Source organism: Drosophila guanche, unplaced genomic scaffold, assembly GCF_900245975.1.
Source record: "Drosophila guanche unplaced genomic scaffold, DGUA_6, whole genome shotgun sequence".
Classification (NCBI taxonomy): Eukaryota; Metazoa; Arthropoda; class Insecta; order Diptera; family Drosophilidae; genus Drosophila; species Drosophila guanche.
This window is the reverse complement of record NW_022995744.1, coordinates 9,035,435-9,050,597: the sequence shown is the minus strand read 5'-3', so window position 1 is coordinate 9,050,597 and position 15,163 is coordinate 9,035,435. Positions and strand designations below refer to the sequence as shown.

The 15,163-nt window shown below is 38.1% G+C and overlaps 2 protein-coding genes across 2 annotated transcripts; both read left to right on the top strand.

Moving 5' to 3' along the window:
• The first annotated feature begins 2,402 nt into the window (after positions 1 to 2,402).
• LOC117579579 lies at positions 2,403 to 3,940 on the top strand. The gene is made up of 4 exons (XM_034265506.1): positions 2,403 to 2,962; positions 3,028 to 3,569; positions 3,629 to 3,689; positions 3,751 to 3,940. Exons 1-4 carry the CDS (start codon positions 2,509 to 2,511, stop codon positions 3,825 to 3,827), a joined length of 1,134 nt encoding a protein of 377 aa, XP_034121397.1. The 5' UTR covers positions 2,403 to 2,508; the 3' UTR covers positions 3,828 to 3,940.
• A 4,568-nt stretch (positions 3,941 to 8,508) lies between these two features.
• Positions 8,509 to 9,225, top strand: LOC117579424. Its single transcript, XM_034265304.1, has 2 exons — positions 8,509 to 8,582; positions 8,644 to 9,225. Exons 1-2 carry the CDS (start codon positions 8,532 to 8,534, stop codon positions 9,145 to 9,147), a joined length of 555 nt encoding a protein of 184 aa, XP_034121195.1. The 5' UTR covers positions 8,509 to 8,531; the 3' UTR covers positions 9,148 to 9,225.
• The last annotated feature ends 5,938 nt before the right edge of the window (positions 9,226 to 15,163 follow it).

The window sequence follows — 15,163 nt, the reverse complement described above, 5'->3', positions numbered from 1 at the left end:
TGCCTGTTGCTGGCTTTCTGCGAGAGGAGAAGCTTGGCGTGCTGCCATTTGATAAATTGCTTTAGTGCAGGAGCGGATTTCGCTTAGCAAAACTAAAAAATATTTCTAAATATATTTAGGAATATTTGAAAAATATATAGAAATATTTCCTAGTTTGTGGAAATGACCGCAATTTATTTTCAAGCTCTAATTTGTTATGAAATCTTTTATATTCCCCCTTTTTACAACCTGAACCGCTCCTTGGCTTACGCAACAGCTGTCAGCAATAGGTTCAATTGTATTTTTAGCATTGCGCCTCGGTTAAGTAGACGCTGCCATGGGGACCCATGGGGCAGATGGGTGTGTGAGTGTGTGAGCGAGGAGGAAGGCACAGCACAAGTGCACGGGGTAATAATTTATTTGCAGAGCAGCCTTTTGATGGAGCACAAGAGCAGCAGCAGCACCACCATCAGCAGCAGCAAGTGGCGGGCACAAACAAAAAAAATAGTTCCATGTACTGGGGGAAGTTCTAAATTATAGATATTAGGCGGCAGACTCGACTATTTGATATCTGTACGATACTCTCAAATAATGATTAATTAATAAATTGAATAAACACTACAATAAACAACAAAGCGAAATAAAGGGATATAAAACAAAAGAAAATATATATAAAGATACGTACATACACGTAAATAAAAAATACAAATTAAAATAAGTGTTAAAAAAAAATACTTATGAAAAATTAAAGACAAAATAAAATTCCCAAACAAATTTAAAGATACAAAATTAAATTTAAATACAAAAATGGTTGAATTTACTCATTTACGCTTTTAAATATTAATTCAATACTTTAAATACCTTAAATATAACTACATCTTGTAGCAGTAGTATAAAGACAAAATAAAATTTATCCAAAAAGGTAAAAAATAAATAAAAAATTAATATTTTGAAATATATTTATTGTTATTTATTTATTTAATCATTCTCAAGCTATAATTGTGGCTTGTTTTCTTTACTTATTATTTACAAATATATTTTTGTTAATTATTTTATTTTATATATTATTTTTAATGGTAAAGTAGATGCCAACACTAAATTGGAGCCAATTTTAGATTATTTCACACAACTCCAAACATAAATGTTCCACCCATGAATTAAGGTGATGAAAAGCACACTCACGCCATCCAATATACCCAACCGACACCCATTAGGTGCCGCCCTCCTGTCACAAGGCGGTTGAGGCGGTTCTTGGTCTCAATGTTGCGGACTGAGCGGGATTGGGATGGGCAGAAGGAGAGCGACAAGTGCAGCGCTGCCTGATTACACTCATTTGGCACTCGCGTGCAGGCAAATCTTCCCCAGTACCCCAGCCAGATGCCAGAACTCCAAAAGAATTACATTTAATGTGGCCCCAGGGCGTGGATGGTGGACCGGACTGTTGTTGTGCTCTGCCCTGTGCAGTGCCCTGTGGACGTGGACCGAAATTATCTAATTTGCAAAAGTTATTGCTATTAATTGGGCGTAATTATTGCGTGTCGTTTGCACAGAGAGCTACATAAATGGCGCCTTTTATGCGGCCATTGTAATCATTTTCCTTTATTTTCTTTGCTCCTCGGTCCGTCCGATTGCTACACTTGCAACACCATGGACCGTGGTCATGGCCCTGGCCCTGGCCCTGAGATGGCACTCTCTCTCTCCCACTTCCCACTTCCCACTTCGTCCACTTGTCAATTTTAATTGATTGTTAATCTGAGCAGAAGCCTGATCTCTAGGCATCTCCCTCGATTCTACCCCATTCCCGATGTTGCGGGGGGGTTAATCTTGTAACGTTCCCAGTTAATTGTATTAAATACGCTCCATGGCATTGGCGGTGGGTTGAGGCTCTTCTTATTGTGGCTTCGCGGAGTTAATGAACCATTGATGATCAAGGATAAGCATGCTGCGGTGCTCTGTGTGTGGACAGGGCAATTAGTTGGGATCGTCTGTTGTTGTTCAGGCCCTTCATTGTGGCAATATCTAAATATAGATGCCGGGTGGACTAGCCATAAAATCTGTATGGCTCGATATGGGAAACATTACACATTAACGAATTTATTGCCGATAATTGCAAAATACAGTGTGGAACACAGCTACAATGGCACAATTGGACTTACAATTTTGATGCAATAATAATTTCTTTTAATTCTAAAAGAACATTTGGCCAGCTTTTGTGCTTGGAACTATCCCACAAGCAGCAAATGCCTCTTTAGAAGAATTTGTCATTTGATTAAACATTAAATATAAATTTATTGCTGTTTGAAAAAAATACACCAACATAGTATTCAAAATTGTAATAATAACAATAATGGAAGCAACTATTTATTTATCTGTTTCCACCGGAGACGCATCGCATCACTAAGTAAACATCGATAGACATACATAATTAATCTGTACAATATATCGAGGGACTCTGAATATTACCATCTCTGATAATTATTTACATACATCTGTGCTGTTTCCGTTTCCGGTTTAAGTGTCGCTATTAAAATGCTTTCCAATTTACCGATTGAGATTCTAGATAAGATTTATGGATGTTTGAGTTTAAAAGATAAACTTCAACTGGCTCAAGTCAACGAAATCCTTGGCCAGGCATTTTCCTACCATAGTAAATTGTTTTGTACACTTTTGGACTGCTATGTTTTTACAAATGATATATTGAGAGTTTTTCTGCCGCTTTGCGGAGCGAGTGTGGTCCACATGAAAACGACTGAAAACACATTCGAGAAGCCAATTGTGGAGCTAATATTAAAGCACTGCACCAACTTGAAATCTACCAGTTCGGAGATTCCAACTGATCATTTGAAGGAGTTCAAGGCATTTATAGGCATTAAAAGCCTAAGAAAAATTGAATATTTTAATAAATTTAGGTGTAATCATATAATCGAATGCATTAATACAGATTGTAAGGAGTTGAAAGTATTTCACATAAGGAATGGACAGGGTATGGACTTAAAATTAATCAAAATGAATCTATTTTTTGAATATATTGGTTTATATTGGTTTCAGCACAACACATTCGAAGATTGAAAAACTTGGAAAAACTGTACCTCATTTGGCCTGAGAGAAAAAATTTATTAAATATTTTTGAAATAGCCTCACACTTAAAAAAACTTCGCAGCTTGGTGGTTATGTACAATATCGTTTCATTATGCCAGAAACTTGATTTTTTATTACCGGAATTGGAAGAACTTGAGTTAGTGCATTGCAGAATTAGTCTGTCGGTAATGCCAACATGTCCAAAGCTCAAATCGTTAAAATTTGCGAGCACAGAAACTCTCAATATCGTTCAAATTGTTTCAAAATACGCCAATACCCTGGAGCGTTTATATCTATACTCAATCAGTTATCTTCCAAAAGATTTATTTGAAATTATCAGCAAATGCAAAAAGTTGCAGTTGATTCATACAAAACTTTCCGTAATTAACACTGTGTTTTCCGATTCTCTGAATTCCTTTGATAACATTTTGAGGGAAAATGGTTTCAACGAACAAAGGCGTCTTGTTTGGGAAGTTAATGAACGTAATTCGGAAGATGGGATGCGATTATTGGTATGTTTATTGATCGGAAATGATAATTTTCAATATTTTAAAACAATTTTTTATTATAGATGCAAAAATACACACAATCGCAAATGCGGAAACTAATAGAAGTGAATGTAACTGATAAGAGTAAGCGAATTGCGAGTTATAATTATTAAAATAATTGTACAAACATTAATTAACTTTTCAGTACGAAGAACCCCTGTAACAAATCTACGAGCTGCATATCCACTTGAGCGGTCCATTTTGAAGTATGTCAATGGTTAAATTATAACGCAATAAGTTTTTAGAAATATTTTTCTACTTGAAGAAAATCATACAAAAACCATTTGAATGCATTCATTCGGGCTTTTGATTTTAATTAATATTTTCTAAATGGAAATCCATCGAAATATAGATTACAAATTATAAAAGCTGATTAAATATTCATAATAAATATAAAACAGATCTTCAAATGTAGATACGGAATATTCATACCTAATATAGTTGTTACTAATCTCATAAACATTTGTTAAGTATTATTATTTACATTTTATATTCATATTATTTACTATTAAAATATTTTGCATCCGATTTTCTGTTCTCTTCATTTGCTAGCTTCACTTCTCGCATGCAAAAATAAACCTTCTCGCAATTCTCCTTCTATCCTTTGTTCTATTGCTCTCTCAGCAGCAACAACAACAACAAAGCTGCACTCTCGCTCGCTCTCTAGCTATGCTCTCAGCAAAATGCTAAACACTTTCGAGAAGCAGAAGCAACAACCAACGGGACTTTGCGGTTGCTGCGTTCTCTTATTGTCTCTTATTGTGCACAAAATATCTACCTATTGGTATACAATTTTTGAATTAATTAATTAATTGGATGTTTACACAGAGAAATGTGTCGAAATGAAATCAGTGTTTTTCTGAACAGTCAGCTGCATTTAATTATTATTAATTTCTTCCTTTTTTTGCTCTCGCTCTGTTTTGATGGTCTGCAAAATAAAAGACGGAACATTTCACTTCTTAAATCGATTAACAAATCTAAGGATTTTCCTGGCCGTTTTGGCCAGCTGCCCCATTCCGCTTGAAATGTAGCATCCAGAGTGTCGCCTCCTCGCGGTACAAGCTCAGTGTCACTCCCGAGCGGCTTGTGGGCACCACATTTGTTTCTGGTCTCTTGTGATTGTTATTAATGATGAACATAAATCAATTGTCTTTTGGGGCAAAGTAACACAATATGTTAACCGAAAAGTTCTACCGCCTCACGTACTGCACTCAGAGGCCAGACGGACAGATAGACAGCCAGGGCGACCGACCAGTCAATTATGCCAATTGCTGGCCCCAAAAAGATATTGTATATTCCGCGTGTGTGTGTGTGTGTGTGTGTGTGTGATAGTGTGTGCAGATACGCTCGTGTGCAGCGGTTATTCGGTGCTGCGCATGCGCACCGCATGAGGTCTAATAAAAATTAAGCGCGTGTTGCATTTGTTACTGTCGTATGTTGTTGCTTATTTTGTTGTTGCGGGTCACTTGACCAACAAACGAAACAACACGTACAAAAAACTGACGCGTGACGTGGTTGGTAGGCCCAACACCACGCAACAAATTATTTCGGAAGCGATAAATATGGAAAATGATTTAAGGCCTGTTTTGTGTGATTTTTTAAGGTTTTTGCAGCAATGAGTATTATTATTATTTGGTTTTTATGTGAATTTCAATCAAATTATATTCGGGATAACTGTCCTGTAACAGGAGAAAGTTTAAATATAAATTATTTAATATTTATATTATATTTTATGTAATATAAATTCATAAATACATACAATTCTTTTTGATTTTTTTGTTAGGAAATAACTTAACGTAAATAAATCAATAGAAAAAATTAGAATTTATTTTTAAAATTTAAATTTGTATTTAAAAAGCTATACAAAAAGTTTCAAAAGTTTAATACAAATCGAAGATTAATTTGCCTGGCGAATGCTATCAAAACTAACTCCTTTGTGTAGGCCAGTGTTTTTTGGCTTTGCCACTTGTGGCACGAACACACCGCTGTGTGGCACACTAACACAAGGGCAACAACTTTCGCATTAGGCCAGGCCAACAGCGGCAGCAGCGACAGCAACAGCACATTTTGCTGGAACCTGCCACGGAAGCCACATAGAGATAGACGCGACGCCTTCTCCGACTTGGTCCCGTGGTGTGCGAGTGGGTCGTAGGAAGCCGAAGTCACTGCCGGAGTCGGAGTTGGAGCCAATGGTGGGGGACCAGGCCAGGCCTTGTGGCGAGCCTTTTAACATTTGTGTCACAAGTGGCTCTCGGCCTCTTTGGGCTCTCTGTGCATATTGCAGTTAATTTTCGCAACGACGCAATAGAGTTCCACGCGCCCACGCCACGCCTGCCGGCCCCCTCCACACCTCCTTCAGCAGCGGCGTCGGCAGTTGCAGCTGGTTCATGATGCCGTTCAATGTGGTTTTTGTAGCCAACAACCGCGGTGCGCCGCCTTATCACCTGTTTCAGCAGCAAGGCCCAACTGCTTGAGATACTCTACTATATATGGGGCCAGATGGTTTTGCTCTTGGTGGCGGGGCTCATTTTTGAAATACACTTGTAACAGTGTGAGCATACAGTAGTCTGGATGCAAAATTTGGTGACTCTAGCTTTTATAGTCTCTGAGATCCAGGCGCTCAACAAGACGGACGGACGGACAGACGGACAGATAGACATGGCCCCCAAATCAATAGCCAGCAAAGTGTATTCCAAACTCTTTATAAACTCCCATACTCAAATTTCTTGTTTATATCCGCTAGTTTGTTTCTTTTGCCTGATATTGCTGATATATTTTGGCGCGCAAAACTTTTTCTGGTTTCGTAATATAATTTTTTGTAGTTTTGTTTCGATTTGAGTTTTGAGTTTTGGTTGGGCTTTCTGGTTGTGGACAGCACAGTCTCTGGGCAACAACGACGCCAATCAAAGTGCACTTAATTAATTGAAATACGTTACATTAATTACACTGTAATTAAAAGTTAAATTTATACTGCTATGGCGGGTCTCCATCAGGTCTCCTCGCCTCACCGTGTAGGTGTCTGTCTGGTTAATTGTTCACCGAGCGATCGACCTGTCTGTCTGTCTGTCCGTTCGTTCGCTCAGCTTACATCGGCATCGGCATCAGCGATTTCTGCGATTTCAGCGATTTATGCTAATGCCTGTCACCTGCTAGGGAGGGGTATAATTAATATGGGAGAGCTAAGACTTGGAATATGCAAAACTGTCAGAGCTGCTAGACGGTTTCCTAACCCGTTGTATTTCGTATTTCTTCATGCTTTTGGCTTTATGGCTGTCAACATGCTTAAGGATTTGGCTAACTGCGTTCTTAGCCATGGCTAATGGTTGAGCCTTAGATAAGAGCATTTTTAGTTACTTTATTCTGACTAAACAGGACATCAACCTGGCGTATTTTTCCCTCCCTTTGAAAGTGTTTTCTAATATTTTTGATTGACGTTGCTGCCGGGGAAGAGAGGTCTAGGGTGCACAGTCAAAGAACCATCTAATGTCATGCCTGACTGAGGACAGCAAACTGTCACTCGTTGTTGGGGCTTTGGAGTAATGCCTGTGGCACGGGGCGCAGGCGCTGTGGCAGGCACACTCCCCCCTCAACATGTGTTGCATATTACTTGGAAAATGCCTCAAATTGTTGCGGCTTGCAGATGTTTTTGGGAGGGGTCGGGTGCCCCTGCCAATGCCAAGTTAAAGTGACGTTTTCATTTTTCGGAAAATCCCCTCTCATTTGACTTTTTTCCTATTTATAGGTTGGGGTGGCGTGTGTGTGGCTAGAGGCCCTCGCCCTCGTTGTTTTTGGATCTTGAATGAATTCTGTTTTAAATATAAACCTAGCGCGCCCCAGAACACTTTACGGGGAAATCCATCCGTGAAAATGTAAAATATCTCCTGCTGAGTTCTTTTTTTTTTTGCCCCTCCCGCTCATGTGTGTTGTCTTCGGAACTCCTGTCTTTTGTTTATAAGTTTTCAATTAATGCTTTATTATCACCGTTTTTTTGGGGGGGTTTGATGAGCTGTTGAAGGAGGCTTCGCTTGAATTTTGTCTGCCATCTGGCAGAAGGGGAGAAAGCTGCATACCAAAATTCTAACAAATTTGATTATTTTAGTTGATTTTTCAACACACACCAGAAAGGAATATGGATATCCTAATTTGTCGGTGTTGAGAAGTATTTGGAGTTCCCTATTACACTCAGAGAATATTTCGAATTTGTATTGCTAAAAAAAACGCATAATTTAAATTTAAATTTAAAATTAAAACTTGTTTATGCGTGTAATAAATTTAAGTTTATCTATTAAATTATTAAATAATAAATATAATAATAAGTCCAAATAATAAATAACGAAAAAAGTATTTAATAATAATTTAAAAAATGTGATTTTATCTATTCTAAAAAGTTTTAGTTATTTTTAACATTTCCTACAAACCTAAAATATTAAACTAATAGGAAATATATTATATTAATTTATTAAAAACATAAAATAAGTATGAAGTATTTTTAATTACGATTTTAAAAATATTTTAAAAAACTATTTTCATTTGAATATATTTATTTTGTCTTTCGCAGACAAGCTAAACATATTATAAATAGGTAAACAAAATATTTCTAGGCTATTAAAAATTCTATAATGTATAAATAGGTTTAATTTAGCCCAATGGCATCTAAATTGGCCTGCGAATAGATAGATACACCCACTAGATCAACTCATTCATGCATTCCATTCAGTGTTCTTTAATACAAACCAAATATACTTTTACGCTGTACATAATCTCGTTCTTGTTCAAAAGTCAAATATCAGCGGATCAGCAACAACATTGTTGTCAATGACATTACAGAAAAACAAGATCGTTAATCGTTATAAAACATGAACATTGCATGCCCAAATACAGCAATAAATAGGTTGAGTCCACTCCACGCTTCGATCAGATCAAAAAATGAATTGTATACTGGCAGTGTTATTGCTACAATTGCTGCACAATATTTCGGTGAATATAAAGTACTACCAACTTCAGGGATTTGTAACATAAACATATAAATATTTTGTAGTGCGAGCAATCTTATGTGGTCACCAATGAGAAGCTGGAGCCTTTTGAGGGCGACTCGGAGACGCTGGTGATATTCGATAGCCTGAAGACCACTGGCCGCGAGCGAGCGATCAATGGTTCGTTCAAATTTCTGGGTGCGATGAACAACGATGACTTCAAGGTGTCCGTCGAACTTTACTCCAGTCCCAATGGAGATGGCGACTTTAAGCGCATGGCCATGGACGTGCCACAGACCAGCATCTGTGAGTGCTTCAAGAAGTTCTATGTGCAGTTCGTGCAGCCATCGCTGACACAAGGTGAGACGACAAATTTTCCCATTGTCGATGAGGACACGTGCCCCATACCGGAGGGCGAATACTACATCAAGGGAGTCCTGTTTAACACGGAAGACTGGCCGCAGCAAGTGCCACGTGGCATTCTCAAGGCGATCATAACGTTCTTCAGTGCTGGCAAAAATGTTGGAGGTCTAATTGTGGTCGTCAAGATTGAGGATCGTCAGAGTTAGAGTTTTCCAAGTTTTTCGCTTTGCGTTGTTTTATCTTATATTCCAATTGTCATTAAATAAAAGTCTTTGAAAGCGAAATGTTTGCCAGAATGAAAGATTATTGCAAATAAAGATTGCAGCTGCACGACCCTAAGAACTATGACCTCATTGTGTCTGACCCAAAGCAACTCAAGAGTTTGATAAATTTCGAGTCGATCGAATCGATTGGTTGCCCCCTGCAGCACACAGACAATGGCAACTTCACTCTGCCTCAGAGACACGATCAAAGTCAAGCTGTCAAGCGACTTCCATATGACACTGTAGGTGTCACGCACCCACTCCCAGAACAGCCTGCCACAAACCCCAACTGTTGCGTTCCCCCCTCTCAATTTATGCAAAGCACATCTCAAGATCGATCACAAGTTACTCAATTAAGTGCCAACAATTTGCTGTGAAGTTTTCAATTTCAATTGCCTTTGAGCTCGCCTCGCGCACACAGAAACGTGCCACATGTTGCAAGTGCCTGGCTGGCTACCCAGCAGGTTTTTTGGTTTTTGTGTCTTTCGGTGCTGCATGCGCTAATTTGAGCAAATCAAACAAGACCCCCAGACCCCATCGCTCGGAGTTTGGAAGTTTTGAGTCGCAGATCCAACCAGTTTCGATCTGCGTGCACTTTTTGTGGCAACCAACAACAACAATGAAAAATCGAAAGAAAACACCTGCCACAATTGATTAAATCACGGCAATTTATTATTATGAGTCCAAAAGAACGACAAAACCATATACAGGGGAACAAACCATACATATGTACGAGTTTACATATGGATGTGGATGTAAGTGCAGTGGGTTGACTGATTGAGCCATTTTGATTGGATCTATATCGCAGAAACGAAGCAGACATTTCAGCACTTTGAAAGTTTACAAATTATTATTGATTCATATAATGAACACATTTATTTATCAGCCTTATCGGCTGGCGCTACCAGGCCTAAAGCAAATTAATTTGAGGAAATTTAATGATACATACAATGCATGCAATGATAAAATCCAGGAAAAAGGCGAATAAACAAATATAAGCTGCGGGACGGGGACGGTTTATAGATAGATCTGATAGATATGGTCATTCCCTTTTAATTTTCCTTTCTTTTTTTCCTTTTTCTTAATTTTCCTTTTCTTTCCTTTCCTTTCCTTTTGTTTAATTTTCCAATTTTTATCTTCAAAATTGTAGATTTGAGAGGTTTTCGCCCTTTTGAGGGGGCGGAAGTGGGCGTGGCTCATTTTTGAAATACACTTGTAACAGTGTGAGCGTACTAAAGTCTGGATGCAAAATTCGGTGGCTCTAGCTTTTATGGTCTCTGAGATCCAGGCGCTCAACAGGACGGACGGACAGACGTACAGACTGACGGACAGACAGGCATGGCTCAATCGACTCGGCTATTGATGCTGATCAAGAATATATACACTTTGTGGGGTCGGAAACGTTTCCTTCTCTGCGTTACATACATCCACTTTGTGCATAAATATAAAATATAAATTTTAAACCCCCAAAAAGTATAAAAGCATAAATTAAAAATAACTCTTATTTCTGATTTATATTGAAAAAGTTAAAAAATAAGTGTTACTCGTAACTTTTATAACTTTTATATTTTCCTTTAAAAGTTATAACAGTTACGGTCTCTGAAATAAATACAAAATAACTTAACTATTAAAAAAAATAAAGATAAATTATAAAAATATGTACCTATCAAAACATATTAAATACATTTATAAAAATGCATAAAATTTCCATTGTTTACGTTGATTAGATGACATAATGTCAAATATTGCTTCGGTTTAATTTATATTTTTAAATTTTTATATGACCAATCGGACGCCCTCAGAAAATCCACTTTAACACTCTCCTCTCATTATAACAGTTTCGTTTCGCACTGTCTATTTTACTGCAGTTACGAAGTTAATTGATTTTGTCTATCTTGTGTCTCTTTGTGGGTGTTCTATTCACGTACTCGAAGGTTTCCATTTACCAAAAATCAACTCAACCTAGACACATTGGCTACCCAATAATTTTCGGCCTGCCTTAACTTTTTGCATAAATCACAGATATTGCGCAATAAACTTTTGGCACGTTCTAAAAGTGTTAATTGGATTTTTTGTTTGTTGGCTTAAACCCACATACTTTGTACTGAAACGATTTTCTGTGTGTGCGTGTGGGTCTATAGTCGATGTCGATCATTGATTTGATCTAATGTTGAAATTGCTCTCATTTGGTTTTTGCTCGGGAGGCGGTAACTCGTCAAATGTAAATGAACCTCATTATGGTAATGGCTTGAGTTTGTTTCGCCATAGATTTGGTTGTGGGATTAGGAAATTTGGAGTGACTTTTGGAATGGCAGTTTGTGGCTTAAAATAGTAGCAAAAAATTAGTTATTAAATAAGAAATAAGGGAATATCGAACTGGAAAATAGTTCATATCATTTATAAAAATAGTCCCACATATTTATATGTTTTATATTATTTTTCTTAAGACATTCCCAAAGACGTTTCAACTATTTTTTGTAGTAGTTCTTAACTTAAATATTTAATCTCTGAGCATCTCTTTAACCCACTTGGCGATCTCAGCGCACACTCAAAAATCGTTTACAGCGAAGTGATAAATCAGAATAATTGATATGCCCCAGAGGGTCTCCTTCTCAGCTATCTGTTAATTTTTAATGTCTTCTTCAAGAATTTCGAGTGTGATCTCTTCGACGGTTGTGTGTGCTTTCGGATTTGATTATTTCCAGAATTTACACAATCATTTTAATGGCAGCCAAAGCAGGGTCATAAAACTGTTCGAATCTTCACTCAGACGCACAGCTGCAGCAGCGTGCGGACTCGTACAAATTGTGTTCAACAGAATTATGGCATCTATGTATCTCAAGGCCCGACGCGACAATGATTAAATATTTGAAACTTCTGTTTCCAGCCCCCCCAAGCACACAAGAAATATCTACGATAGACTGTAAGAATTTTATTAATGGGTCGCGTGATTTAATGTGACCCCCAGTCGATATGGTTATGGTCATAAATCTGTATAGAAATATGTGCCGCCTAATTGCGTAATGATTGAGTTAGTTGCTGGCTTGATTTTATGACCCTAAACCGCTAATTGGAGGAAGATATTTGTCGGTTAATGCATTTCCAGCTTGAAATTTTAATGAACTTAATTTGGGTTGTGATTAAGATAACTTTCCCACATTCTGTGTTGCAGTTTAAAAAAGGAAAAACACCAGAATATATCTGAAAGCTATTTCAAAGTACATATCCATTACTTTATCATTGTGCCACATTCGTTCTGTCATCACAATATTTCAAATACATTTTCCCCACTCCGCCCATGGCAGAGTCATAAAAGTTTTGCTAATTAAACAAGAGCACAACAGTTGGTGACCCAAATCTCTGGTGACCCCAAGTCTTTTCCCCCCAGCCATTCCAAGGGACATAAAAAATTGAAAGATTTTTAATGGGCAGAGGCACGAAAAGAATTTCAACAGATTTTCCACTCGAATGTTTTCGCAAAAATGGCAAAAATATTGAACCAGATATCCGCTACAGAGTGCAGAGCGTACTTCACTTTTTTTTTGGAGTGGCATATCCTTGGACAGTCTCCATGCCACAGCACAAAAACCTCACTTCAAAAATAAAGGAAAAAATGTTTTTTTGTGTTGAGCACAGCTTAGAGCTTTTAGGGGGCTTAATGATGATGGAGCAGAATATGTGAAAATCACGGGACAAAAACCTTTTAAAGCAGAAACACACAATACAGAAAATAGAGTACAATTTCCACAAGCCTCAAAGTATGCAAAGGTGGAGCGAGAGCAAGAGAAAAAGGTCCAATACCAATTTATAGATAATAAAATAATTAATCATGCACTTGTCCGAGAGAAAGAGACTCTCCCGAGGACACGCAAACACCCAGCACATTATATGGCCCAGGGACCGCCTTCTTGGCTTCAGGATTCCTACTCCTCTGGCCTCATCATGCTATTAACTTCACTGTCCAAATGGTCTACGAGTCACTGACACTATGATTGATGTCTCTCTGTGCTGGGAAAGCCAAAGTGATGGCAATGACTAAACACAATTTTCGAGTCCAGTCGCAGTCGCAGTGTGTGCGAAAAATCACGAAAATATCTGGGCATGGGGATGATTATGATAAGACAATTTGCCCTGACTTCCCTCTCTAATTAAACTTGTCTCGGGGCATACACTTTCCAATTCTTTCTTTTTTTTTTGTGCGGCATCATGGTAAATAAGAAGCGTTACTCATTAATGCAGGCACAGCCACTCGGTTGACTCGATGAATTATTCATGGGACAGCCAGCCAGTCTGTGTGGGTGTGGTTCCCTTGATTTTCCCTGACCAAACCTTATAATTGACTCGGGTCCTTTTTCCCTCCTTATGGCACACTTATGGCTCGCATGGGTCTTGGCTCATTCGGTTTCATAATTGATCTGAAGTGCCAGGCACAGGGTTGGGTTCCTTAGCGAAAATTAAGTGATTCAAAATGGTCAGATGACTTGGCTAAAAGAGAGACTTGGAAGAAAGTATAACAGGTGTCGGGTATATATGGGCAATAGACCGCTATTTAAACAGGAAATGGTCTGCAAGAAAACAGATTAAAAGGTCTTAGGGAATGACAAACTTCTTGAGTCATTTTGAGGGCCTAATCCGCTTTGGATATTGGCAGGAAGTCAGAGAAAAATGCACAAGGAATTACAGGAAAATTGTGGGGTGGCAAGAGAAGTGAATTAATAAATTAATTGCATTTTTTTTGGTAATTAATATAATTGTTTTTAATTAATATTAATATTTTCTATATATATTTTGTTTATTTTATATTTTATTATTTATTATTATTATTTGAATTATTATCAGAATAAGTGACAACAAAAAAATGCTTTCTAAATATTAATAATATAAATAAATTTGTTAAGAAAATTGTATTACTTTGAATTATTATTTTTCTTATTACAAAAAATATTGTTTTAATATTTAACGTTTTTTAAGCATTACAAAAGCTTTGATAATGGTAAAAAAAAAATCTAAATAAATAATCCCCATAAATACTGCACTCTAAAAAGCTTTTAAAACGTTTGCCTTTATGATTCGTAGATTTTGGTTAGTGATTCAAGCAATTACCAAGCGTTATCCCTGGTAAACCTCGGAACACTCGGAAGCCACGGCAACGGAGTGGCGAAAATTTCTGTGCAATTGCAAAGCGTTGAACAATGATTTATGTGGCAGCGGGCCGCACCTACATTTATGCAATGCAACTGGCCATAAATCACACCAAAAACGCAAAAGCTGCGATTCTAGAGCCAGTCTATACGAACCAAACCCACAAACAAACAAACAAAGCCGATTGGAGTGGAGCGGTGGCAGAACCAGCCAATCGAAGAACCAGCCCGAACTGTCTGTCAGAGCAAACGGGCAAAGGCAAAGGCAAAGGCAAAGTCAAAGTCTTTGGGGGGCTGACTGCAAGTTGCCCCGCGAGAACAAATTGATATTTTTAACATGCGAGTTCAAATAGATAAAGTCAATTGATGGACAGGGACAGAGAAGGACAGACAAACAGACAGACAGAGCAGGGACTGACAGAGGCACAAATAAGAAAAATCAGTAGCAGTAGCAGAGGGCCCCCAAGCAGACTGTGCAAAGCATGACAATTAGTCGACCCACAGGGGCCCACACAGTGACGCCTCCTTGGAACAAAGAGACAGCCACAGCCACAGCACTGCACTGCACTGCACTGCACACTGGTACAAGGCAGGACTACAGTCGATATTGCAAGTCCTTCGGTTAGCCTGTAGTTAAATCAAGTTACATTTAAAGAAGTTCCTTCGGTGCATGGATATTAAAATATATTTGTAAACTAGCTCGAGGGTAAATATTGTTGTCACCACAGTGGCCCGTCTGTGGCATTTGCAACGCATTTGTGTTGTCAATTTGTTTGCTACACTCCGCCACTGCCTGCTCGCACACTTGTCACAAATTG